The sequence below is a fragment of the Notothenia rossii genome (genome assembly GCF_949606895.1).
Source record: "Notothenia rossii genome assembly, chromosome: 10".
Classification (NCBI taxonomy): Eukaryota; Metazoa; Chordata; class Actinopteri; order Perciformes; family Nototheniidae; genus Notothenia; species Notothenia rossii.
The window spans coordinates 60090670-60118617 of NC_136908.1; the positions used below are offsets into that span (position 1 = coordinate 60090670).

Sequence of the window (27948 nt, forward strand, 5' to 3'; positions counted from 1 at the left end):
TTATGAGCATCATGTCATACAAAAAAAGTTGACATCAGGAATAGACATATGAAGTAATATTACTACTATACTCTTTTAATTATTGGTAAAATTGTCCCAACATTTTGAGTCAGCCATCTCTTTTAATAAATATACGACATTTCTCCCAAAAAGTTGACATCAGGAGTAAAACATATAAAATAATACATATATATAAATTAAATACATATTTCAGATGAAATTATTCTTAAATACACAATTAGTTCTGATTGCCTTGTTAATGTTATTAATCTATATTGTTATAATAATTGGTAAAATTGTTCAAAATTAACTTTTTAGGAATATGCAATTTCCCCATCTGTTACAATTTCATCGCCTTTGGAAGAAAAAACAATCCTGTATCTGACTCAGCTGACTGGACCTCTGCGTGGTTTGCGTGACCAGTGCGTTGCAGCTTTAGGTCCATGATGCCTTGCGGTGTCCCACTTCAGTTCCGATGCAATGTACAGGCTGTGTGACGGAGCAGCAGCAGCTAACAGATGCTCAGAGCCCCATGTCGGAGGTCCAATAACACCCGGGTGGACGCATGTTTTTACCCCAGACTTCTTATCGAGGCTCGGTTGTGTTTGCTCCGTTAAACCAGCACGAAGAACGCAGCGGATCTCCTGCATGTGACCCGCATAACATGCATTGGATTTGTCTTTATCCCAGAGAGAAGCAGTGAGGCTGCAGCACAACAGCAGAGTTACCCATGCTCTGACACACACTGGTCTGCAAACAGGTATGTTGTTGTGGTTTTTACGCACAGGGCTGAATGTCAATGCGTCAGGAAAGCCTGCATTTAAAAATCTGCTGACAATAACATCAGAATCCAGTTTAGTGACAGGTTTACACATAGAAACGAATTGTCTTTGGTGTATGGTGCTGCAAACATAAACAACATGAGGAAATAAGTTGTAATAGAAGGTCAAACATATAAACGATTATATATTTACACCATATTTAAATATACAAAAGAGACTATAACACTAAGGATAATGAATATCTGACATTATATCACACACATAAACATAAGGCTGTAGTTGATGATATAATGTCATAGTGTATGAATACCCATATGTAGAGCTAACACAGATTTATTCGTGTTTTTCTTCTTATCATCCACATTTTACAACTTACATCTCAGGAATGTATTCTTAAATTAAGTGCCATGTCTGATTCATGAGCCTGATTTTATTCCGGCTTTTTAAAAATGTAGTATGTGCTCATGTGTTGGAAATATGCTGTTATATTATATATCATCTCATAGTGAATACCCATATATCTGGAGAGCTGTCAGCTGTACTGTAGTTGCATAACTTTCTCAACAGGGTCAAATTTATTCATGTTTTTCCAAATGTTATAGCTTATATCTCAGGAATACATCCTTAAATTGAGTGTTTTTAGTCTATCTCATTTCATAGTGAATATGATACATATATCTGGGTTTATCACATTTCCCTCCTTATCCTCCCAATTGTATAACTTATAATTCATGAATAGATCCTTAAATGGAGTTCTTTTGGTCTTCCACATATCTGATCCATGAACCAGCAGGAAGTGAGTGGTCTGTGTGTGTGTGTGTGTGTGTGTGTGTGTGTGTGTGTGTGTGTGTGTGTGTGTGTGTGTGTGTGTGTGTGTGTGTGTGTGTGTGTGTGTGTGTGTGTGTGTGTGTGTGTGTGTGTGTGTGTGTGTGTGTGTGTGTGTGTGTGTGTGTGTGTGTGTGTGTGTGTGTGTGTGTGCGTGCGCTGAGCCCTGCAGCGATGAATCTCTTAATAGAGTTGGGCAATAAGCGCTCACTCAGCAGTGGCTTTTAATCAGAGTTCCTTTAACGGAGTCACACAGCGACAGAAAGAGCAGGAAGTCCTTGAAGCACACGTGATGGTAACAAGGACAAAACTCATTCACAGCTGTTGTGTTTGTAGTAGAGAAACTCTGCAGCACAAGCACAAAACTATATATTGTCTTGTGTGCATGACAGTAGAACGTATCAGGTATTGTAGGTTAATTGACCTACATTTGCACAACATAATTAGTGCTAGCAACTTCCCATTCCCTCCTTTATTTCAATATCCCGCCCCTTCCCAATACTTCTTTGTCTCTAATAGATGTTTAAATGTTGTTCCTTGTTAAATAAAATGATGTGCTTTGAAAGATATTGGCTGCTATAGCAACTACAGCAACACATTTTCATCTGTTTAATCTGTTTCCTTGATCTTTTAAAATGTCAAAAAGTACAAAAAAAAAGCTTGTCAACATTTCTTGAAAGCCCAAAATCCCATCTTCAAATATCTTGTCAAGCCATGCTAACAATTTCTAAACGCATATGTAGTACATGCATATACATTTATATTTAGCAGCAAGTCCTCCCAAATTAATTTAACAATGAATTGATCCTCAAAATGTTTCCTGTTGACTTTCTTTTATTTGCTAATCGGTGACAATTATTTATTAGGAAAACTGGAACAATGATATTTCATCAACTTTAAAAAACTAAAACATTCTGCAGAATGTTCAGTGCAGTTTCCTCTCTAAGCATCCAATCATATGTGTCCCTTTAATATAAAAACTGTCTTTAATTTCTCCCTCTCAGTCATATTAATAATCCCAATGGTTTTGTATCTAAACTAGTAAACATGTTATTCCATGTCGTCCATATTAGCCTCCTCATCAGCTCCCAAAGCAGAACACTTTAATTAAACAAACTCTACAGTGTAAATAATTCCATCTGGACCCCCCCTTCCCTCCACCTCTATGTTGGCTAAGCTCCAAGTCTTACAGGGTTAAAGGCTTATTGTCTGCTTCAGGCTGATTAGTTTTTAATTTTTTTTTAGACTTAAATTTGGCAATATGTCACCCAACTTCAATATGGTGGTCATCACAGGCACTGAAATATAACAAAAATGCTAAATTGCTGTTTTTTTCAGTTGTCACCCATTCAACAACTTATTTTCGCATGTCATTGTGATAAAGATATTTCCATTGCAGGATGTTTCAGTCATGTGGATTAATAACCTCTGAAAATTGGCATGTATTGCCTCCATTGAAAATGTTTAGTTCACAGGAGAGTCTTATCTTGCAGGATGGATGGTTGACAGTTCCTGGATGAAAAGCTGTTCAGTGTGATTTCTCTCTGGATCGTTTCACTCTGCTTACTCCATGTTTTTGTTTAACCTGGAACCACCTCCCCTCCGCTCAGCTGACTCAGTTGATGTGGAAGTAATCTCTAAAAAGGTGTCTCCGTTGAGCGCTCGGTTTGACATGACGAGATTAAAGAACGTTGAAAAAAAAAAGTTTGTAGTTTTAGAAAAAGAAACACACACAGGTGAAAATAAGAATCCAGGACGTAGAGTAGTGCAACGTTGAAATACTGGTTAATATGTAATTGCAAACTGAAAAAGGTTTTGGTTTTGTTCCAGTCACCTTTGATTTATCTAAACATCTTTATCAGCTTTCATGTCAGACTATGAATAGGAAAGAAAGGGAGGAGATATAGGATGAGATATTGTGCTGTACGATACAAGGCTGTGTGCCAAGTGAAAATCACAAAGTCATGAGTGTGTTACGGAAAGACCTCTGAGCACCCACTATAGTCCATCAAGAAAAATGACATTATGTCTGAGGACACGGGTTCAAATCCTAATTTAATTAGCTTTTTAAATCCCAAATACCTGCAGTGCTGACTTGAGCATATCCTGTGGTTTGGCTGCCACGAAATATCTTAACCCATGGATGGATTTAAACATTTTTTGTATATCCGTCCACATTCCTCTCAGGACATTTTTGTCTTCACGTAAGAATGTGTCCAATAAATTGATTAATCTTGCCTCGGTTTTACTTTGTGTTTAGTGCTTGTTAGCAAATGCTCACATAATAAGCTAATGGTAAACATTAATTAACCCTTTCAGTGATGTCCATGTATATATTGTAATATAAACATACTTATAATGCAATAAAATCTGCTCATCGCAATCAGTAAGCACTCACGGATATTCATAATCACATTATTTGGTATTTTATAATTACCTATATAAGGTCAACTATCATAATACTTTTGAATTTCTTGTCACTCACTGACATTTGATGATACTTTCTAACTTTACTTGAACAAAAAATGACGACTCATAGTGACTTATAACTACCATGTAATGTATTATTTCTGGCTATAACTGTTAGCACACATTGTAGCTACCTGTTAAATGTCAGCGCAGTTAGCATGCTAGCATTAGCATTTAGCTCACAGCCTCACAGAGCTGCTAGCAATGCAAATGTGCTTTTACTAAAACATCCAATAGTTTAAACACACACTCAGTGTATGTAATATAATTCTGATTTATAACCACAATGTAGCTTAATGTAATGTATTCATTCTGTTGGATAGAATTTAGCCTACATTTAGCATGCTGTCAACAGAGCTGCTAGCATGGCTTTCAACACTGGCCCCAAACGTGCTTTTGCTGTAACATCCAATAGTTTAAACACACTTGCAGTGTACGTAATACAAGTGTGTTGTTAATCTCCACCAGCAAACCACAACTCCAGCAACACCCCCACTTTACTCCAGAGTGTGGGTAACCCCGGTGCATAGTACACCTCCACATATTTCCAAAGCCCACATTCAGAGGAGACAAAGAGGAAGTGACAGGAAAGCACGGGTTGCTTCTTAATTGTTGGTGATTGTTTGGTCTACTTTCCCAGACCGTGCGCTCCAATCAATCCAGTCATCTGTGTGAGGCCGGACAAAGCAGAGCCCCGTCGCCATGGAGAGGGATTGTTTGCATCCAGTCATGCTGCTATAGCCATGTGGGCACACACACACACACACACACACACACACACACACACACACACACACACACACACACACACACACACACACACACACACACACACACACACACACACACACACACACACACACACACACACACACACACACACACACACACACACACACACTGCAGCGTGCTCTTTTGTCTGTGCACCACTCCCCCCCCCTGCTGCCTCCACCTCCGTGTCTCTTTAAAAATTGGCCCCTGATTGCATCACGGCTTGTTGTTGAACTGCTCACGACTCCTGCTGCTTTCACGTCTCCTTCTTAAATCACATTTTCCGATGTGTTAGGGAACTACGTAAAAATAAGGTTTGACTCTGAAATGTGCTGTGTTTTTGTTCTATAGAAGCTGTGCTACTTTTAAATACAATAAGTGTATTCAAAGGGTAGGAAGATGTATCTTGAGTGTAGAAAAAGTAGTTAAAAAAATACAGAATCAGTACAAAAAGGTGTATTAAAGCCATCTTGCATTGACGAATCAATAGTGTCTGAAAATAGGTGGAATACAATATTTCTGAATGTCATTATTAGTACAGTAGAAATGGTTCACTTATTGAACTAAATATAGTGACATACATAGCATTTGTTCTTCTTATTCTTTACAAGTTGTGCCTTTTTAATAATTGTCGTATTTTTTTAACATGACTGCATTTAGGTCTTGTGCTTCTGGCATGTAAAAATATGCAGGTTTAGTTCGATTTTTTGTAGTCAGAACTTGTTTATTGCACTTAATGACAATATAATTGATGTTGTGATTGGCTGCTTGGAGGAATTAAGCAGGGTCAGGGGTTTCAAACCCAATCAATGGGAAGTTAAAGGTTAATCAGGTGGCTGAGTTAGTGAGCACTGGGCCAAAGCAAGGCAGGAAATTAACTCCTTCAAGCCCAGACTCGTAGTTAGTTTGACATTAAGAGCTTTTGTTTTCCATTTTTCCACCATAATATGCTAATCCCAGGATATTAAAGGAGGCTTCAGTGGGATTTTTGTGCTGGTATTTCTTAGTTACAATCCATTTTTAAGGAAATGCATGTAAGAAACACTGACACCACGTCTCCCCAGCTCTGCCTTCTTGTGGCATCCTAAGAATGAAACTTCAGACTGAAGTCACCGCTAAGTTTAGCTCCACGTCAAACAGCCCAGACAACACAGTGTCCTTCATGTCGGAAACCACATGTCTGAGGCAAAGGTTGTCCAAAAGTTTTAGGGCTCAAAATGTGACGAGGTTATTGTGATGGGACCAAAGATGGAAACGAATCGAAGCAATGCAAGCCTTGTTTATTCTGCTTCACTCAAGTTTTAGGGCTCAAAATATGTAAAACACTATTTGAGATTTTTTTTTTTACTTTTAACATTTGTATTGATCATGCTGTAACAAAACGACAGAACCAATGATGCAAGCTAGTGTGTTACATAGTCTTTCCTCTCATACTGAAAGCAATATCTTCTTCCTATTGATGCTAATTTTGTAATTTAGGTGAGAACGAATTCAGAAGATCAGGCTGAAGTACTGTGCTTCTGATGCTTGGGAAAGCCTGTTGAAAGAAAGGGATTTAAATCATGCTGCACATTTGTACAAAAACGCTCCAATTAGGAGCTTTGAGTGAAAAGGAATTAGAGTCACATGAGAAGCCAATAAGACCTAAAGCAGCTGTCCTCCTTTGTCATCAGTATGGATGTGAAATAGCTCTTAAAAATGACCTTTAAAGTCATAAATTTAACACCGGACGACACTTTTAAGGGTTAACAGAAGCTTTTTAAAGACCGCCTGAATCTACATGAAGTGTGTTCTCTGTGCTTTAAGAGGGTCAGCTTTACTGTCCAGGACTCTCTATAAATAGACCACTAGGTGAAGGATTCAGTGTGCGGTTGAAATGTGAAGCGTTGAGTCAGTGTGTGTTTATTAAACTGTGACTAATAGAAAAGGAAATTCCAACAGCAACAGCACCTCAACCACAGGATCTGAGGTTACCCACTGTGGAGCTCAGTCGGACACTAAAAATGGAAGTGATATATTTACAAGGGAAGCTGAACTGAAATAGAACCAAACATGTTGCAGGAAACTCATTTGTGTGCATGTATGATTTATTCATTCGCACTTGCAGCAGGCGCTTCAAAGTGATTGTTAGTTAGATCACAAACCTATCCAAAGTATGGAAATGGCATGATGAAAACTCCGAACAATAGCTGCAACCACTGAAGCATAGAGGTGGCTTTCCAAGTGTTGGAAGTTATTAGCAAGGGTAAAGGAAATCGAAGCTTGTTTCCACGAGGAAACACTGCAGAGGTGAAGCTGTTGTGCAGAGAATTCAATTAGTTTTCAATTGACTTTCCCTGAACTCACACACTCGGGTCACAGCTTATATCCTGCGTACAGCATTTCAAGGATTTAAGGGATAGTTTGGAAAAGGGGTGTATGAGGTACTTATCCAGAGTCAGTGTATTACCGTGCAGTTGTTTGGAGAAGAGACATGAGAAGGGATGTCTTAGGGCCCGGTGATAGTGTCCAGAGGAAGGTAAACATGTGTTTGGGACACAATTGACTCACTTTCAACTCGTCCAAGGGAAGCACGCTATTATTTCCTTGTTATTTCGTCAAAACCATAGCCCTGTTGTATTCAGCAAGAAAGCTAGTTGACATTAGCCGTTAGCATCCAGTTACAGAGGTCGCTGTTCTTTGCTCTTTTCAGTAAAAGTGAATATTGGCCCGAGGCTATGGCTGCTCTATTAATCGTTTTTTAATCGCAATTACGATTTTGGCTTGCAACGATTATTAAAACAACATAATCGAAATAAAAAGATTTTTAAAAAAATGTTTTATTATTATTTATTTATTTAAAAAAAAAAATGTATTGGTTTTTAAATTGAATTATACTTAAAGTTCAGGGTAATCAACTGTTAAAAACACTTTACACCTTTTTATTTTTCAATAAATTGATGTTTTCAAAGTAAATGGATAATCGTTTTTAATTTAATTTAATTTAATTTCAAACCTTTATTTAGACAGATTGGTCCCTTGAGATCATCGATCTAATTTACAAGGGAGACCTGCAGCATTTAGTTCCACATGAAACATAAAAACAACATACAAACAAACAACAGAGGATATCATATTTACATATTCAACATTTTCAAATACCCAGAGTGTCAGAAAGCATTTCATTTAGACGTGCCTTAAATACATTCAGAGAAATAAAAATGCTCAATTTCAATTTTGCCTGTAGACTGTTCCAAGCAAGTGGAGCTGCGCACATAAAAGCTGTCTTACCTAAGACAGTCCTTACTCTTGGCACATCTAACAAGACTATATCCTGCGATCGCAGACAATAGCTGCTTGCAACTTTCTGCTTTATCAATGAACAGATATAATACGGGAGTTTGCCCAACATAGCTTTATAGATAAAAGTGTACCAGTGACTGAGCCTAATAATCGTGATATCAACTATTGACCCAAATAATCGAGATTATGATTTTGGCCATAATCGAGCTGCCTTAGTCGAGGCTAAATGAAATCCTCATTAATATGTGTACAAATGTTGTTTTTGGAGACAGTCTATGACAAATACAGTTATTCGGAGGAGATGTTTCAGAGCAATATAGCATAGATATTAAACATGAACAACTCTTCAAAATTAATTTGCAATATCTTTGCTGTTATTGTTCGATGGTGTATGATGATTGTTTCACAGAGATGCGAAATGATTTCAGTAAGATTTCACACATACATGTGCACATAGCAATTTTGTGTGTGAGTGTGTCCTTACAAAGTGTGTGTATCGGTGTAAGAGACAGAGAGGGAGGCAGCAGATTTACAAGCTTGTGTCAACACTGGCTCTTCCTTCTGGTGTGATATCAATATCACACGTCATTGAATAAACATTGTATGACTAATCTGTTAGGATATAGAGTGTTGTGCAACCATGTCACGAAGATGACCACAATTTGACTCAACAAGTAGAAATCTTATTTAAGTCCAGTGTTTCGCTGTAAACAATCTTTTCGGAGTAAACATCCTGCCTGACTCACCACTCACCAAAATGAATATTCTTTCGTGTCTTTTTCATCACGAAAGTGTTTGCTTTGATTATCCACCCGTCCCTTTGCTGTTTCACTTTCATTCCCCTTTTTCTTTCATTTCTCCTCCCTTCAGCTGAGCTGCATTATGGGCAGAGATGGTAAAAGCACACACATCCTTTAATCAAGTAGAAGTACAGATACTCGTGTTTAAAAATACTCTGGTGAAAGTAGAAGTACTGACTAAACTTCTTTACTCAAGTAAAAGTAAAGAGGCTTTGAAATGTACTTCAGTAAAAAGTACCCATAACTAGCAGCTGTTTTAAAGAGTACCTGACCTCCCTTTATATTAATAGAACAATAATGTCACTGTTAGCTAATGAATGTTTCCATGGTGACCAACGGCAACATGACAACGTTTTCATTGGTCCCTCTTCTATAGAGAAGACCAGGAAATTATGGATACACGGATCGTGTTCAAATCAATAGGCACGCAATGACTCTAAATAATAATGATCACGCCACCAAACACACATTCAAACTAAAGGAACCAGCCTGTTTGGAAAATGTGAGAAGTAGAAAGTATAGGTATTTGAGTTCAACATGTAAGAAGTAGAAAGTACAGGTATTTGTGTTCAACATGTAAGAAGTAGAAAGTACATGTATTTGAGTTCAACATGTAAGAAGTAGAAAGTACAGGTATTTGAGTTCAACAAGTAACAAGTCAAAGTAAAAAGGAAAAAAGTAGTGGAGTAAAGTACTGATACCAGAAAAATGTACTTAAGTACAGTAACGAAGTATTTGTACTCCGCTACTTCCCTCCTCTGACTATGGGTAAAGTCTTATTTACGGGGCCACAACAGGCATCTTTGTTCAGAAGCATCCTGCAGTATCTTAGTTACAAATCCTCCAGGCCTTGCCCTCAGCAGATGCCTTCAGTGCAGAGGAGTGCGCCGTGTAATGTATTCTCAGTAGACGAACACCTCGAGGGATCGGTAGTTAGATTGCTGGACGGATGGGAGTCCGATTCCAGCTGTGATGAAGATGGAAGGTGCCTAACTTGTTAAGAGAGTCCTCAAGCGATGGGGAAGTCAAGGATCAGAGCCGAGCTGATGGTCCAGTCAGGAGACAAGGAGGGGTGCTTCTTCCCAGTAGGGCTTCAGCAGTGGGAGCATTAGGCAGCCACTCCGTCACCTTGCCAGGTTCCTAATGATTGCCTCGCTGCTGAGGTGCTTGTGTCAGCACTTTGAAAATGTATCTCGCTCTGCGTGCATGCGACCGCTCTGAGCTTTTCTGCACCAGGCACCAAGAAAAATGAAAAATATATTGCAAGAGGCCTGTTACACCGGTCACAATCACTGCACCACAAGTGTGTTTTTGCAGCAATTCAAGATTCAAAGATTCAAATGTTTTATTGTCATATGTACAAAGCTAGAGTGTAAAATGGCAATTAAATTCTTCTGACCTGAGCTCCTCCAACAATGCAACTTATATAATAAAATACAAAGTAGTGCAAAAAGTCTATAAACATGTAAATAGAATATGATATGTACAAGAACAGAATATGAAATTAAATAATGTAAATTGTGCAAAACTAAATGCGGTGATAACTATTTAATTCACCATTTAATTCCTCAGCAGCACTACAGGAAAACCAACTACGGAAGTGTTCGTAGTTGTTGTGAGTAGATGGTTTGCAGGAAGCTGGTGTCACAATGCACGACCATGTGGCACCTGGGTGGTATTTCTATAAAGATTTTAGCTCTTTTCAGCCATGTTGTAAAAGTTTGGTGACAAGTGGTTGAAAAGTCGTTGTGGGAAAAGTGCAGGGTGCGTTCAATTACAAATTAAAACATGATGTTTCAAAAATTGTTCTGGAATATTGAGTTTTTGCTGAATCTTCTTGATATCATTATTGTTCCTTAATTCTCTCGGCCAAATTAATGTTTTCAAGTGAACAAATTCGTTTTTAGACATGCAATATTTGACTGGCCACTAGGGGTTAGTAAACACACCATTGACATATTATCACTTTAAACGTTTTTGTTTGCCTAACTTTTTAGCAAGCGTTAATCAGAGTGAAATCATTTTTGTAAGATATTCCAAACAGTGAAACACAGTTCTTCTTTGTGTCTTTTTAAGGATGGACAGTTTACCTTGTCTAGCGCCCCCTTGTGGTGTGGAGGAATGAGGGCGTCTGGATGAAGGCCATGGAGCTGAAAGTGTGGGTGGACGGAGTTCAGCGCATCGTGTGCGGCGTCACAGAGTTCACAACATGCCAGGAAGTCGTCATCGCTTTGGCTCAAGCCATAGGTAAGTTCATAACTTCTTACTACGATGTCAGAAACAGGTATATGCTCGGAAACATATCTAACATCACATGAATATCACGTCAAATCAATATATGTATTATATAACACCTTTCATACACAAAGGTAACTCAAAGTGTTTCACAAACCAATCACATAGACAATTTACAAATAAAAACAATACCATCTTCCCCTTCCCAGGTATAACCAGAGTAACATAAAGCTTTGTGATTAAAAGTGAATAAATTAAAATAAAATAATTAAAATAAATAAAATAAATAAAATAAATAAAATAAATAAAATAAATAAAATAAATAAAATAAATAAAATAAATAAAATAAATTAAATAAATAAATAAAATAAATAAAATAAATAAATAAAATAAATAGAATACAATGAATACAATAACAATACATTACAATAAAATACAAATAAAATACAAATAAGTTAAAATCTAGGTTGGTCTTGAGTTTCCTCTTAAAGTTTGAACTCTCTCTGATACAGTAGATTTAAAAAGCTATTGGTTATAGGAAGGAGGATGAATAGCCCACCAAAAGAAGAGTATATTTAACACTGTGAGATGAAATCTTCTTCACCCGGCTCCTGCGCTCAGAAACCTTAATGGTGCGAGATATTTAATCCAAAATCATTCCCAATGAGAATTTTCGGCTCTGTGGGTTGTGTCCAACATTGGCCGGGCAAGTGGTCAGAGGTGCTGGAGATGATAAATTGCAGTAAAATGAAAAGTGACTAGAGGGCACAAAGAGATTTTCATCACAAATAGGATTTCACAAAACTAGATGAGTCATGCTGCAGACTTCGGTTTATGTACAAGTGCAGAGATATAAGTTGACACTTTCTCTGTCACTCATTGAATTGATTGTAATGTACATAAAACTGTGAATCCAAGACCATAACAATATAATTTTACTACATTGAAAGTTGTGTACTGTTTTTAAAATGGACCCTTCTTGGATTTCTCGCTGTCCCCCATTGATAGGTCTTTCTCAGGGTTAAACATGTGTGTGTTTTTAATGGTGACAGTGTAGCGGGAGTTATGGCGTTGGCCGTCCTTTGTGTTCTCGTTGCCTTTTGTCCCGGCCAGGGCACTTTGATGTGAATGGCTGTAGTGATGAATGTGCCTCTTTTAAAAGGACCCTCACTTTGTAGGACGAGGGTAAGGGTACGCCTGGCAGTGTTTTACCCTTATCTATGTGTACAGACAAGAATGCAGGCGTACACACCCCCTCCTGTGACCAATTGAACGCAGCATTTCCCAACACAAACACTATTTGTTGGGTTGTTTTTCCCACTGTAAAGTTCTTTCATCTAACGTGCCGGTAACGTTCTTTGAAAGAGTCAAAGCTGCTCAAGCGTGGGAGAAATTAGAAAGACTTCAATGAATCTGCTCTGTCTTTTCTCTTAGATAGATATAACACTTTATTTTTAAGGCTTGCTTATGGTTCAGGAGTTTTCACCAAAACAGAATACATCACATTAATTACTAGCTATTTTTCAGGGCATAAATCTGGGGGTCATCTGCATAACAAAGATAATAAATTGTGTAGTTTGGACTCCAAAGGGGGCCAAGCATAGAGCCCTGGGGAACACCCAATGAGAGGGCAACGCCATCTATAACAGAGAAACGTTTTCAATCAAGTGTGAGCTAAATCAGTTTTTCATTGAAACACATTTTCTAAATAAGACCGGCGTTAACCATGTACCGTTAAATTAAACACTGCAATCTTAAAACCAAATCTACTTTCATCCGAACAAAATACAACATAAACTATTCCCATCATAGTTAAACGAAATAAATCCAAACAGATTATGGCTCAGAATTTTGTAAATCATCCCTCTCCATAAAACGTAATCATAAATATGTTCCTTTTGTATAGGTGACCAATTGAGAGTAGACCACTTCAAAATAAGAGCACTGAGAAAAAAATAAGAAATGCAGAAAAATATTTTTTTTGGTTTCACGTCCGAACCCATTACTCATAAGAACAATCTTATTATTTGTAGGTACATTGCAGGTAAAAGGGATCAATTATGACACATATTCCAAAACAACATAGACAACAGACAAATCTCTCGAAAAAGTCTCTCTTTTACTTGCAAACCAAATCTACCTACACGTACAAATTAATAACCTGAACCTAAACCTGATATTTTTTGAATATATGGTACTTATGTTGCAATCATGTTGTCAGGAAATGTCCGTTTTAAGCACCTCATCATGTATAAACCTTTCAAATGTTGTTCCAGGACGCACCGGCAGGTACACTCTGATCGAGAAATGGCGTGACACTGAACGCCACCTGGCCCCGAACGAAAACCCCGTGGTGTCGCTCAACAAATGGGGTCAGTATGCCAGCGACGTGCAGCTCATCCTCCATCGGACCGGCCCGTCTGTCAGCGAGCGGCCAAACTCTGACCGACAAACCCGGTTCCAAGAGAGAGGATTTTACCGCCAGAGTCTGCCTCCTCTGGCCAAACTCCGGCCCTCAGGGAACGACAGCTCGCTCAAACGAAGGGAACCAAAACGCAAATCCTTGACTTTCACCGGGGGGGCCAGAGGTCTGCGGGACCTGCTGTGGAAAAGCAGAGATACTGAAGGTAAGGGGTTTGAATTTGTCCTGTACGTTCAAAACTGCTCAACATTTTGCAGTTAGAATCAGAATTAGTTGTGATGTGTGCCATGTTGAAGCACTCCTTTGTGCTCCAGTCAATCCGATCAAATGCACGCTAAAGGGTCTTTGAGCATGTTTTCTCTCAGTGATTGTGCTGTTATGTTAAATGTTTGTTTTTCATGTATTGTGTCTTGATATTTATATTATGTTGATGTTACACATGGAGCTGCTGTGATGCAAGTTTCAGACTCGATCTGACCATTCAAGTATTATCGTATCGTGTTGTATTATATGTTGTTAAAGCACTTTGAGCTGTGTGAAAAGTGATATACAAATAAAGCTTTATTATGACTATATACAGCCAAACAGCCGCAGCAGCAGCGAGGTGTGAGTCTGAACCTGTGCAGGGTCGGAGTTGTCGGAGGTGTCGGATCTCCCTCTGTGCCGGGGAGTCCCTCCGTAGAGATGAGGCGTCTCGTTCAGCTGCAGAGAGACAAGCTGCAGGCTGTGGAGAGCCGGCTGCTGGGGTGTGAGGCCGACCTGAGGGACTGGGAGGAGGTCGCTGGAGAGGCGGGGGATGTGAGTGAAACTACAGCTGACAGGAAATCATGATGTGTGCAAATCCAAAAACACTTGCACTATAAACCCTCACAAACGTATCAGGTCATTTCTGCCCTGTCATACTCTGACGACGTAGCCGGATAACAACGCACAATGTTCCTCTTTTGACATCTCTAGCGTAGCGGGCTCCAAAACCAGGTGCAAATCCATAAGACTTGGGTTGCGTTCCGATAATCCAAAAAATCAGCTCCTAACTTCTAAACCTATCTCCTATTCCTTGACCTCTGAGTGAAACGTCACGGGGTTAAGGGATAGTGGATAGGAGAATTGAAAAGGACTTAGGAGATGAGACTGCGGTACTTTAGAGAATCCGAGTGCACTTTCACTATCTGACGTGTTTATGATGCGCCAGCGGACGTCATTGTGTGCGTCTGCTGCCGTGGGGAAACTATGGAAACTACAGTGTTCTATACAACAGACTAAAACATAATAAGAACGAGGGACTACAGTAAACTCATCTAGAGACTTCACCGTGCTCTGATGCTGTTGCTTTATGCTTTATGAACGTGGACAACAGAGAAACATATTCTTCATGACCAAAGTTGGAATTGAAATAAAAAAGGAAAGTGAAACTTATGCTTGTCACCCTCTCCCTCCGGTCCACATTAATACAAATGATCCCAATACTTATGATTGTATGAAAATATCTTAAAATCACCACAAATGTATTTATTATAAACGTTAGTCTTTAACACCTATCACTGTGTATATCACTATTCAAACATCTTTTAGAAGTTGAACAAACCCCACACAGCTCAGTGAAATGTTGACTTTATTTGATCATTTCAGTAAAAACTAACGTTCATATTTCTCTTTTTGATTATAATACTGATGAACGTTCAAAACAAAGCACTTTGGCAAGTTACCACATACGTTTTAAAAAGCTTAATGAGCACCGTAACTTTCATGATATCATTTCTCGGTCATAATCGTTTGTTTCCGTGAACGGCCGACTGTTGTGTGACGGCAAATGCTGCGGCTGCAAGGCATTGTGGGGCAGCATTTTCTCCTCTCCTTTCGGTAAGGGAGGTCCAGTGGTTCCTAAGCTAAAGGAGGTTATAAAGGAAGTTTGAAACCTCATTTCCTTTCATTTGGAGAATTGGAACGGCACTTAACATGGCTGCCACTGAGGGACTTCCGGGTCATTTCACTTGGTTAGGGCGGTTCCTAAGCTAAATGGACTACTGGAACGCAACCTTGGACTATAAACCCTCACAAATGTGTTAATCTTTCGGCTGCCTTCACACAACGTATCAGGTAATTTCTGACCTGTCATAGTCTGATGATGTAGCCGTAAAAAAACGCACACTTTTTACATCTCTAGGCTCCGACTTCAGGTTCTTTCGAATATTAATAGCAGTTTATCACTGTCCGAGCTTTTAAGTCTTCCATTATTCCCAAAGTAGACTTTTTATGGATGCATAAGAGCCAAAATATCAATCTGCCCTGTCATTGAGAAACAATGTTTTTTGCCTGCAGCCTTAACATTATTTTGAATTCACTTTGGGTGGAGCGAGTTCAGATAAGAGATAAGAAGGACTTTATTGATCCCAATTTGGGACTTTTTTTTGCGTTGCTGAAGCATAAAAAGACAAGGGTTCAAGATTCTAGGCTTTTATTGGCATTAGTGCATAGCTACAGTACAGTGTAGATATATAATGAAAATCTTAGGTCACAGGCTCCTCTAAGTAAACACAAATAAAATAGGATAGAAATAGTATTGTGGAGAATGCAAGCTTTACTTATCCACCTGGAGACTGTTTAAACTCAAAGGCATTGTCTTTTGTCTTTTTTATTAGGATCCCAATAGATGAGAGTAACACCTACGTCACTTCCGTGTAAAAATGACGGCCCAGCCCACTTTTGGGGGAAAACAACGCTGTCATTTGAATGGCGGTCAATACAAATTATGAAGTTTTTGCCAATCCGATCAGAAATTTTTGAAAACCGTGGATTTTTGGATATTCAAAGAGCCCGGTTGCGATGGCCAGTCAGGCAAACAATTACATGAAATCATTGGAAATCGACGATCGGTCTCGATACATGGTTAAATTAAAATCAGTAGGCGAGGCAGTAATTTCTCCAGCTGTTACTCTCATGAGCGAGGCGGAAAATAATAGTTTTAACATGCCAGAAAGCTGCTGTGTCGTTTATTGCACCTCAAACATAAAAACAAATCCAGAGTTACGTGTTTCTGTACTTCCTCTAAGAAGAAAGGACAGTAACAGAAGATCTCTGTGGCTTCAGGCTCGATCACCGTTCAAATGACAGCCGTTGTTTCCCCCAAAAGTGGGCGGGGCCGTAAAGTGACGTAGATGTTACTCTCATCGATCGCCTACTTCCACATTTAACCATATATCGAGCCCGATCGTCGATTTCTAATGGCTTAATGTAATTGTTTGCCTGTCTGGCCATTGTATTCGGGCTCTTTGAAGATTCAAAAATCCACGGTTTTCTTACATTTCTGATCGGATTGGCAAAAACTTCAGAATTTGTATTGACCGCCGTTCAACTGACAGCGTTGTTTAAAAAACATACATAAAACAAAACAAGAAAGCTCCTCATTTCATGCAATTTACAGTGCTATATGAAATGAAAACTAAAATGGTCATCCAATTTTCGCCATCATAACAGTACATTAGAGTTCCTAAAGTAACTAACGTTTCCCTCTCCACAGGGAGGCAGCCTGGAGGAGGAGCTGCAGATCCTGGAGCAGCAGGTGAGGAGGAACGAAGCAGAGATGGAGGAGGAGGAGTTCTGGCAGAACGAGCTTCAGATCGAGCAGGAGAGCGAGCATCAGCTCCGGCAGCAGCTGAGCGAGCTGCAGGTTCGAGTCCGGGACTGTGAGGCCAAACTCTCAGAGTACCTGGCACACATTCAGGTGAGCAGCATGGCGGAGCTTTACTCATCCACCTGGAGGCTGCTAAATGGAAACTAAAAGTAGATTATTTCCATGCCAGTTTTCACATTGAATTCTTTACTTTCAGGGCATGGAGGGAGGTCTGGAGCAGGAGCGTCTGCAGCAGGAGACTGAGCTCCACCAGAGGGTCAACGAGGAGGAGGTACAGTCCAGTCTGTACATAACACAAATATTAGATTAGATTCCTTTACTGTCACTACACAGCGACATTCCAAGCATTCCCAATGGTGCAATCACACATAACAGACAATATAAGTATCATGTTGGCAATACAAGCTAAAAACCTTTAATATATTCTACACTGAACAAAAATATAAACGCAACGCTTTTGTTTTTGCTCCCATTTTTCATGAGATGAACTCAAAGATCTAAAACATTTTCTACATACACAAAATAACAATTTCTCTCAAATATTATTCACAAATCTGAAAAAATCTGTGATAGTGAGCACTTCTCCTTTGCCGAGATAATCCATCCCACCTCACAGGTGTGGCATATCAAGATGCTGATTAGACAGCATGATTATTGCACAGGTGTGACTTAGGCTGGCCACAATAAAAGGCCACTCTGAAACGTGCATTTTTGCTTTATTGGGGGGGTCTGGGGGGGTCCGAGAACCAGTCAGTATCTGGTGTGAGAGGAAGGTTTAGGGTAATGTTGTGAATTGAGTGGCCTGTGTTCATCGTCCATAACATACGCCTGCCCATACCATAACCCCACCACCACCATGGGCCACTCGATTCACAACATTACCCTAACCCTAACCCTCACACCAGATACTGACTGGTTTTCGGACCCCCCCAGACCCCCCCAATAAATCAAAAATGCACGTTTCAGAGTGGCCTTTTATTGTGGCCAGCCTAAGGCACACCTGTGCAATAATCATGCTGTCTAATCAGCATCTTGATATGCCACACCTGTGAGGTGGGATGGATTATCTCGGCAAAGGAGAAGTGCTCACTATCACAGATTTTTTCAGATTTGTGAACAATATTTGAGAGAAATGGTTATTTTGTGTACGTAGAAAATGTTTTAGATCTTTGAGTTCATCTCATGAAAAATGGGAGCAAAAACAAAAGTGTTGCGTTTATATTTTTGTTCAGTGTATATAACGTGACACAAAATTGGACCTATGATACATAGAACAGTACGCTTATAAATCAATACAACATTACCATACAAATACAAATACAAGAACAATACGGTCAAGTCTTGGGGTCGGGGGGGCTGATAATTTATTCCGGCAAATGACTCAGACCTACTAATTGACCTAACAGAAGTTATTGAGTTTATGTAAGTGTCCTGCTTGGCTCAGATCCACCAACGTCAGCAAGATCTCACCTCTATTAACTCCTGGAGAACCAGGTTCAATTAACTGCTGTTTCAATTCAGAGGACACGCTAAATGTGTTTAAGCGATCCCTAAGGATTTTGATATCAGTAATGAGGTGTGGCCCTACCTAAGTGTGAGTGTGGCAGTGTGCATTACATACCTTTCAAGCAGGAGAGGAGAGCGCAGATGTCTTTTAAGTTTATTTGAAGAAAAATTGGTCCACTCTTGAACAGGGTTTTACCTTCTCTTGTTACAATTTGACAATCATATAAAACATATCATGCGGTGGTCATTTTCTAATCTGAAACCTTAACTCATAGTTTAGACATTAAAGTCTTCCGACAGAATCCAGAGGAATCTCCTCACGGATCGAAGATGCTAACATTCATACCTACATGTAGAGTCCGACAGCATTCAGAGGCAGTTCCTCAAAAATGGTCAGTAGGATCTAACAGTTTCAAACTTTCATCCAACAATTCACTCAACATTCAATAAACACACATGTAAGCAATATTTACCAAGTTTTGAGAGAACCTTAGCGAGGGAAAAGCCCAGCTCTCGAGAGCATACCAAGGGAACCCCCCTCTCTCGGCGATGGCACAAACACCTTTTTGGGGCCTCAGTCTATTTCTCCTTAAGTCAGGAGCCCCCCCCCCCCTGTGTACTGCTGTGGGAAGAAACTGTCTTATCAGTGACACCTCATAAACCACGATAGGTCTTGCACTCAACTTAACAAACCACTTTGTTTATACTGTAAATATAGAAAATCATAAAATATGAAGCATTTTCATTTTGGGTTATACAAGAATATAATTGATTATATTTGATTATAATGAACTTTCGTATTCAACCTAATATGGAGACCTCAACACAAGGCAGTACATTTTTTTTAAACAAGTCAATAAATAAGTTATTGTACATGTTTATCAGTGCAAACAATACACAAAAAAGCACCGAAATTGTAGCATTCGATGAACTAACCGCATTTACAATTCTAAAATATTAAAACACAGCAAGATTTAAAAAGCACAGTAAAAGTGCACGGTCATATTCATGATTTGCTAGCTAGGCTACCCAGAGATTACCTCTGTAATTTAAGTTGAAGGCTGTTACATATTTTGACCAATCAATGTACTTTTTAGCTGTGATTTATTAGATATTAAGTTACAGTATGGATGGCCGAGATGTTCTCCAGCTGAATCAGGACAAAACCAAACTCTTGATTGTTGGTCCTGCAGCAAAACATTTGTTAAAAAACTACATTTAAAACAGTTAAGAAGCTATAGGGGTTATACTTGATTTAAATCTAAGCTTCGAACCACACATCCATAACAGAAATGTGATGAAAAAAACATTTGATCATCTACAAATATTAGTAGAGATTGGCCGTTCATCTTTCCAGCCAGGACAAGGACACTAATGCTTTTATTACCTGTAGAATAAATAACTTTAATGCTCTGGTCTCCATAAAAAGAATATATATCTTTCATACATTTACTGCAAAACTCAGCCACTAAAGTGTTAATCAGAAACAGAAACAGGTTTATTACCAGGTAGGTTGACACGTACAAGGAAAATGTACTTGATGTCAAGGTGCATACATAAAAGCAAAACGAAAATTAAAAAACACAGATAGAGAACTAGACAAATGTGAAAAAAAATCTAACAGTATTTACATAGAAATAGAATGGAATAGAAATCCGCAGAAATAATAAAACAGATATTGTTGTACATTGTGTGCATTAATGTAGAGCATAGAGTCTATAACGAGAGGCAGGAGGAGACCTCACGTCACCCAGATGTTAGCGTCTCTGCTCTGATCTGACGTTTGTTGATCTGCTGAGCTTTCCTTCAGCTGTTTTTAAGCACAAAATAGTCTCCTTCATCCATCATCTCTTCCTCTTCTCTCTCTCTCTCTCTCTGTATCTCAGGTGCAGAACCAGATGCAGAAGGTTCTGTTGGAGCTGGAGGTTCAGAGCGAGCACACGTCGAGGCTGGAGAGCAGCTGCCGGGCTCTGGAGCGCTCGCTCAGCCAGTCGGGCCACAGACTGCAGGTCAGCTCACATCTGATGTTTCATATTTGTATTAATTAACACAATAGGGTTATCTGGGGTTGGCCATTCATATCCTACGGAGGTCATTCATTCACCGGGAACATCATAGGTGTTAAATTCAATGAAAAAGGAGATCAGAATCAGAATTCCTTTATTTGTCCCGCAACAGGGACATTGACATCATTACAGCAGCAGAATATATTAATATAGTTCAGATAAAGTGAAGAGAATAGACTTATTCAAACATAACTAAGTATGCACACGTCCAGCCACAGACTGCAGGTCAGCTCACATCTGATGTTTAGTATTATATTACATTTTTATGGCATCGAAATCGTCCGGATTTTAAAACATCCTTGGCAGTTTTGAGAGGACGTTTTATTCTAGAAAAATGCTCAAACCCTCCTTTTGTGTTTGTTTCTCTCCCCTTACTTTGTTTTCCCGGTTGAATGTCTTATTTGAACTGCTCTTAAATTGAAAAAAACCTCCATCATCACCACCTTTTATCTCAGAATCTATTAGTCCCACAGAGGGGACATTTACAAAGACAGCTTAATGTTACCTAAGTAGCATGCATAACATATATATATATTTTTTATTATAATAAAAGAAGTTACACAGTTTACAAAAAACACATCCTGTAACAGTTCTGAGGATTTAGCAGCAAGGTATATACTGCACAGTGAGAAAGCAGTCCTCGGCACACAGGTGGAAGCGTAGGAATCTAAGCTCATTAGGTTGTAGGTCCACAGAGTTCATAGTGAAGATCCACAGAGTTCACAGCTGGTCCATCAGGGTGGGGGAAACATGAGGTAATGAGAGGGGAGGGAGGGGGGCTGTTACAGCATTCTTCCCCTGATTAGAGAGGGGCCTGAACACAACCCCTTGCCTGCAGTTGCGTAACCATCTGGAAGCTAATTCTCTGTAGCTGTTTATCTGGGTTATGAGCAGCAGAGGTGGAAGAAGTACTAAGAGTGTGTACTTTATTTAAAGTAGAAGTACCAGAGAGTAGGAATAATCTGTTACAGTGAAAGTCCTGCATTCAAAATGTTACTCAAGTAAAAGAAGGAAGGTATTAGCATCAAAATATAGTTAAAGGTGGGGTAGGTAAGTTTGAGAAACCGGCTCGGGATACACTTTTTGTTATATTCCATGGAATGCTCTTAACATCCCGATAGCAATGAATATCTGAAGTGCTTTGACAAAAAATCCATAAAAACATATCATCTGTAGAAGCCGTGGCGCTGTAAAAAGCACGACCAATCATCTGAGCCGGCCCGGCTAAAGTAACTGGATGGCCTATCTGCCTGTCAGCCTTCCATCTGTGCACAAACTTATCTTGTGCCCTCATTGGTCATGTGCGCGTTCGTGTGTGTTGGAGGAGGGGCTCTGTAAGGAAGTGGCAGATTTTTTCCGGCTGTGTATTTTCAAATTCTAGCGCACTCGAGCCGGTTTCTCCAAAATTACCTACCCCACCTTTACGGTAACAAAAGTAAGTAGAGTACTAGTACCTCAAAATTGAGCTCGAATACAGTACTTGAGTTAGTCCACTAAATTACTTAACACCACTGATGAGTCTGAGTGTTAAGGTAGTTCCAAATTAGGTACCATATACTCCAGCACAATGTTGTCTTAATGTACATTATTTAATTTCATAATCTGTTCATGTACATATCCCATATTCTGTTTACATGGATATAGACTTTTTGCACAACATTTTATTTTATAAAACTGACAAGTCAAATCAAGCAATCTGATTGGTTCTTAGCCGTGATATACTGAGCGTATACCACAGGTAGAATTCTAAGTTACTTTTCACAACAAGTCAGTATCCCTCCGCGTCTGAGAAAAACAGTATACCATTGGGCTGAACCACGCCCCTTAGCTGTGATATAATGAGCATATACCACGGCCTGTCGTGAGCTATTGCTTAAATAGAAGTTGCATTGTTGGAGGAGCTCAGGTCAGAATAATTTCATTGCCATTTCTACACTGTAGCTTTGTGCATATGACAATAAAAAATTTGAAAAATGTAATTTGAATGTGCACTACTCCTCATTGTATTGCACATAGAGTGTATTATTCCTCAGCATGTGTCCCTCGTGCAGGAGAAGGAGCAGGAGCTGGAGCAGCTGACTAAAGAGCTGCGACAGGTCAACCTGCAGCAGTTCATCCAGCAGACCGGCACCAAGGTCACCGTGCTGCCTGCCCAGCCTGCAGGGGACAACGGTACACACACACACACACACACACACACGAACACACACACACACACACACACACACACACACACACACACACACACACACACACACACACACACACACACACACGAACTTGCCACAATACCATGACCTTCTATCATAACTAGCCTCGTTTGGATGAAAGTGCTTTGTTTTCATTCTTGTCTTCACATGTGTTTGTACACAGTGCCCCCTTCTGGTCATCTTTAGAGTGTATGTGCCATAACTTAAGCAAGTGTGTAGCCCGGTTAAATCACCTGTATCCCCGAAATGCTGCAAGAAAGATCCCCCAGAAGGCTTTGTTACTCCTCTTCATAACTTATGAAGTATATTAAAAAGCAACCATTTCAAATTAAGGAGGAAGTTGGTAATGTTTAACAACTGTAAATAAACTAAAGAAAGACATCAGCAATCAGATATGATAAGCAGTTTTTCAAATGCCTACTGAGGAGTATATCATTAGGACTCGAAGCAATCACAGGTAAAACTCAATGATTAATGAAGGTAGTAAAAATTGGTCTCTCCTAGTTCAGTTTGTGTCCTTTCATAAACTACAGTGGTGATCAAATGTATTTCTACAAAACACTTGCACAGAGTGACTACAATTATTTGAAATAAACTCAGTAGATGGTAGACAGGGATTCTCAACGTTGCAAAATGACAGGAGGCCTGGGACCAGTTAATAAACATACATTAATAATAGTTAAGAGCTAATATGCTAATAACCCTGTGTGTGTGTGTGTGTGTGTGTGTGTGTGTGTGTGTGTGTGTGTGTGTGTGTGTGTGTGTGTGTGTGTGTGTGTGTGTGTGTGTGTGTGTGTGTGTGTGTGTGTGTGTGTGTGTGTGTGTGTGTGTGTGTGTGTGTGTGTGTGTGTGTGTGTGTGTGTGTGTGTGTGTGTGTGTGTGTGTTGCAGAAGTGGACTCTGGTTCTCTGAAGAGACTCGGCTCTTCTCGGCTGTTACCCAGCGACCTGCGAGCCCTGAGCGCCGGGATGTCCGGACTCAACCCTGAAGGCATCTACGTTTGAAACCGAGACAGGATTTGAGCAGAAAGTGCAGAACACGAGCAAGGCACTGAACGTTGGAAAAACATGGAGGACAAGTGAGGTATCACGAATAACAGCTTTCCATCTGCTCTGCATCTCTCCTCCTCCTCTTCCACCTCACTAGCGACACACACTGAGGCTATTATCCATCTGCAAACTAGCATTGAATCTGTCTGTAGTGGAGTGTGTGTGTGAGTGGATGTTTCTCTTAAACCACTCTCGTTCTACTAAAGCTACAAGAAAACCCAGCCAGCAGAATCCTGTGTTTCCTGAGGAGGCTTCAGCAGACATTTATATTTGTTTCAAATCATGAACTCCAGGATGTTTGGACACACGTAAACATGAATCATGCACGAGCATGCACCACATCTGATTGCCTTACTGGTGTTTTTAAACCAGACGTCACTGAAACAGAGCTCAAGGTTTCTCTAAACTATGCGCCGTTGGAACATTTCAGGTGATGCCAAGTCATGGTAACTGATGTCAGTAACACTCAACAGTGGCTCCTTTTCCTTCACACAGGTCGATTTTAACCAGGACATTTAATCATTTATCATTTGTGTGTGCGAATGTTTGCCTACAAGTAAAAGACAACGGAGAACATCAACTAAAGAATATTTTTTGCATTGCCATCGGTTTCCTCTGTGTTTCACTCAAAGAAAGTGATGAGGAATGACAGAGGCCTTGCTTTGAGCATGCAGAGTTTATACTCCTTGAAAAGTTCGCCAATCAATTCTTCAGTCTGACCACCAGGTGGCGACAAATCATATAAAATGCAGCTGATGAAAGTTAACTAGGAAAAGTTGCTTTGTCTTTGTTGCTTTGGGTCAAACACGACGAGTTTTTTTTAACAAAGCCTCGGCATCTTACACACCTTTATTTTTCCCATCAGATTTTTTACTGAACAAAAGATGTCTTATATGAACCAAAGCTAGTGTGAACAACTAATAGTTAGATGAATGTACTTTTTTCATATGAATGCAACGTGGAGAAGAACTAAAGTCCAACAGTAGCAGTGTTTTCATGGTTTTTCGTCTGTCTTGTTCAAACTTGACACAGAAAAAGATGATGGTAAAACTCAGACAAATTCTTCAAACTGTTCGATAACAATTCTACAAAATACTGGGTGTTACCGCATGTACCCGTTTCTATTTGATCCTTTTCTCAACAGAAGAAAAAAGGGAGATTTCTTGCTGGCTTTCTGGGATAAACTGACTCAAACTGTGGGATTATACGGGCTCATTTCAGAGTCAATACGCTTTGGATCTGGAAATCATTTCAAAGTCTGTGGTTAGAAAAACCTCTTTGTTAAAGGGAATTGCAAGAAGGTCTTAATATTATGTTTGAACAGGACTTAAGTGTGTGTACTTCAGTGTCACGCACAGTGTGGGAATTTGGAGTTTCACACAGTTTTCTGATTTAAATCGGAACTCAAATGCTTCCAAAAATAGCTATTTTTGTATAGTTTGTAGGACTTTTGGTAAACTGTTCACATACATTTCTCATACTTAAACTCATACATTATGATGTACAATAACAAATAACCCACCTAGCACCCAAACCAGCTCCACTTTTAATAGCTGCACCATACGTACATTATGCATCATTATTTATAATACAATATATAACATAATATTCAGAAATGGGTCATTCTGCTATATTATACTTTGTATAGTTACAGTATATAGTTTTGCAATTATTAAGTTTGAAAAAATCTAAATGGCTCCATCACTGACAAATTAATCATGTTTTTCCGGCATCTAGAAATCTTTAATAATTATTTTTACAAACTTTAAACTCTTATGCAGATTTTTTTTATACAACCACAGACTTTGAACTCATTTAATGAAATCAACATGTTGACAAAGTGAAGGTAAACGGACAAATGAACATCACAAATTGGCTAAAAACTATTCTCAGAAATCAGTTTTTGCTCCCCCCCCCCCCTCAGTATGCAGTATTATCATCATGGCCCTAAAACAGAGACCGTAACCCACGAATAAAATAACCCCAGCGCTTTGTTTTTTAATAACGGCATGCCTTACTGAAAAAAGAACGTGTAAATAAAGTCGACATATCACGTCAGTCTTTGGATTGAAGTCTGAAATATGCAGTGTGCTGGAGAGGTTACTTTTTTAATAACTGTTCGATACACAGCTCGGTGTGCATGCAATAATGTCTGATTGATTTTTCCTTGAGTCCAAATTAATTGTTACCTAGGATGCAACAATACATCTGAGAATCATTTCATTTTGTGTCCCTTTTTTTGCCTTGTTGACATTTACACTGATGGAGCTTTTGGTAGCGGGCGTGGACTCGTATTTTCTTGCCTTTTTATTCAATTCTATGGATGCAAAATGGATCAGTGTTGCATCGAATCACGACAGTATGTTTACAGACATTTCCACTGATCGCTTTCTGTGGTGCCATCAATGCTTTTCGAAATAATAGCGTATACAAAATGAGATGATGGGGCCATTATGGAGGCAGCCATCAGCAGAAACACGGCGGCTCAGGGATACTTCAGGACACAGAATTACACAGATGGGGAAGGGCAGGAAGTAATTATGGACGAATGCTGTTCATGATGTCTCGAGCCATTTGACAAGTTTAATCGTGTATCTGCGGGGACTTGAGCAGCTGTTTGCCAAATTTAACGTATAGAAAATGGGCTTAAAGATGCAACAGGACAAATGTAACTGGTTCTGAAAGAGCTGTAGCTTCATTTGAAAGTGTTTCGGGTGGATCGTGAAAAAGTAGGGCTAGCAAAACATGAATTAGATGGATGATGCTTAGCTAACAATACTAACTTGTATTAACGCAATAGTTATACTAATGTTAGTTTTTTATGATTTTGTTTTGTTTTACTCACAAATTCACCTATGATGTTTTTTTTAGCTTTCAGAATTTAACACGTTTTCTTCTTTGTGTCATCTTTTAGCCATATGTGTATGAAAGGCGTGAACATCAAATCCAAGAATAATGTAAAATATATAAATAAATAAATAAAATATATTTAAAAAACATGCCAGAAATGAATAAACTGATATGAAGTGGTGACGACTGTGTGTGTGTGTGTGTTTTTTTGTTGGCATTAGCTAGAAACCAGAGCCCAGTCTGCTCCGATTGGTTAACTGGCCGGCTCTGTTGTGATTGGTCCACCAGCTTAGAGCTGTCCCGCCCCTTAGCTTATCAGGTACAATGTGTTGGAGCGCTAGCCAATAGAAGTGTGAGTGTTACGTAGGGATGTCACTGTTTTCAGAAGTAATCAGAATATAATTACCTTTAACAACACACTACAGGAAAAGGAAAACCCCAAAAAGCATAATGGCGTCTTTAAAATTCATTTAAATCAATTGTAATATCAGGTAATGTTAGCAACACTCATCCTGCTACCGAACATGACGCCACATTTTTTCGAGTGCACTTACAGTAAAGAACAGCTTCTACATTATAAACAGCAACAAGAAGATATGTAAGACTTTTATCTGGTAAACAAGAACCAAATAAAAGCTAGGATGACCTTCTGTAAATCTGCCAAGGATAAAAACAACTTAATATTTAAATTGTTTCTGAATCGTTGCCAGCTATTTTTACCTGAACTTCAGAAGTCAAGTCACTCTCAGACTCACGTCTCAACAAAGACAGAGAAGAGTTTCAGATTCATTTTAAACTTTTGATGCTTTACACCGAAATGGAGAACTTCGATCACTCCAGGTGTTTTTGAAGTAATGTGTCTCTCCCTGGTGTATTAGTGCCTTAAAACTTTAAATGGAGCTCAACAGCTGGGTCAGAGGGGCTTTAATTACATCCGTGACCCTCTCACACCAGACGACAGTGGAAGATTTGTCGCCTTAAATGCTTTTAACCCTCCTGTTGTCTTCGGGTCGAATCTGACCGATTTACTACTTTCATCCATCATAACTTT

General features: G+C 39.3%; 1 protein-coding gene across 2 annotated transcripts; it reads left to right on the plus strand.

The window, feature by feature from the left end:
* Positions 1-471: 471 nt before the first annotated feature.
* On the plus strand, positions 472-27078 carry rassf8b (Ras association domain family member 8b). Of its 2 annotated transcripts, none has more exons than XM_079656098.1 (9): positions 472-760; positions 11006-11176; positions 13441-13791; positions 14167-14384; positions 17104-17307; positions 17414-17488; positions 20610-20732; positions 22841-22961; positions 23890-27078. In XM_079656098.1, exons 2-9 carry the CDS (start codon positions 11065-11067, stop codon positions 24000-24002), a joined length of 1317 nt encoding a protein of 438 aa, XP_079512224.1. In that variant the 5' UTR covers positions 472-760; positions 11006-11064; the 3' UTR covers positions 24003-27078. The 2 variants fall into 2 exon arrangements, with proteins under 2 accessions (XP_079512224.1, XP_079512225.1); XM_079656099.1 differs by having other exon boundaries at positions 22853-22961.
* The last annotated feature ends 870 nt before the right edge of the window (positions 27079-27948 follow it).

Coding starts and splice junctions, on each gene's coding strand:
- rassf8b (XM_079656098.1), top strand. CDS start 11,065: ATGAAGGCCATGGAGCTGAAAGTGTGGGTGGACGGAGTTCAGCGCATC. Junction 11,177..13,440: donor CGCTTTGGCTCAAGCCATAG/GTAAGTTCATAA, acceptor ATGTTGTTCCAG/GACGCACCGGCAGGTACACT. Junction 22,962..23,889: donor CCAGCCTGCAGGGGACAACG/GTACACACACAC, acceptor TGTGTGTTGCAG/AAGTGGACTCTGGTTCTCTG.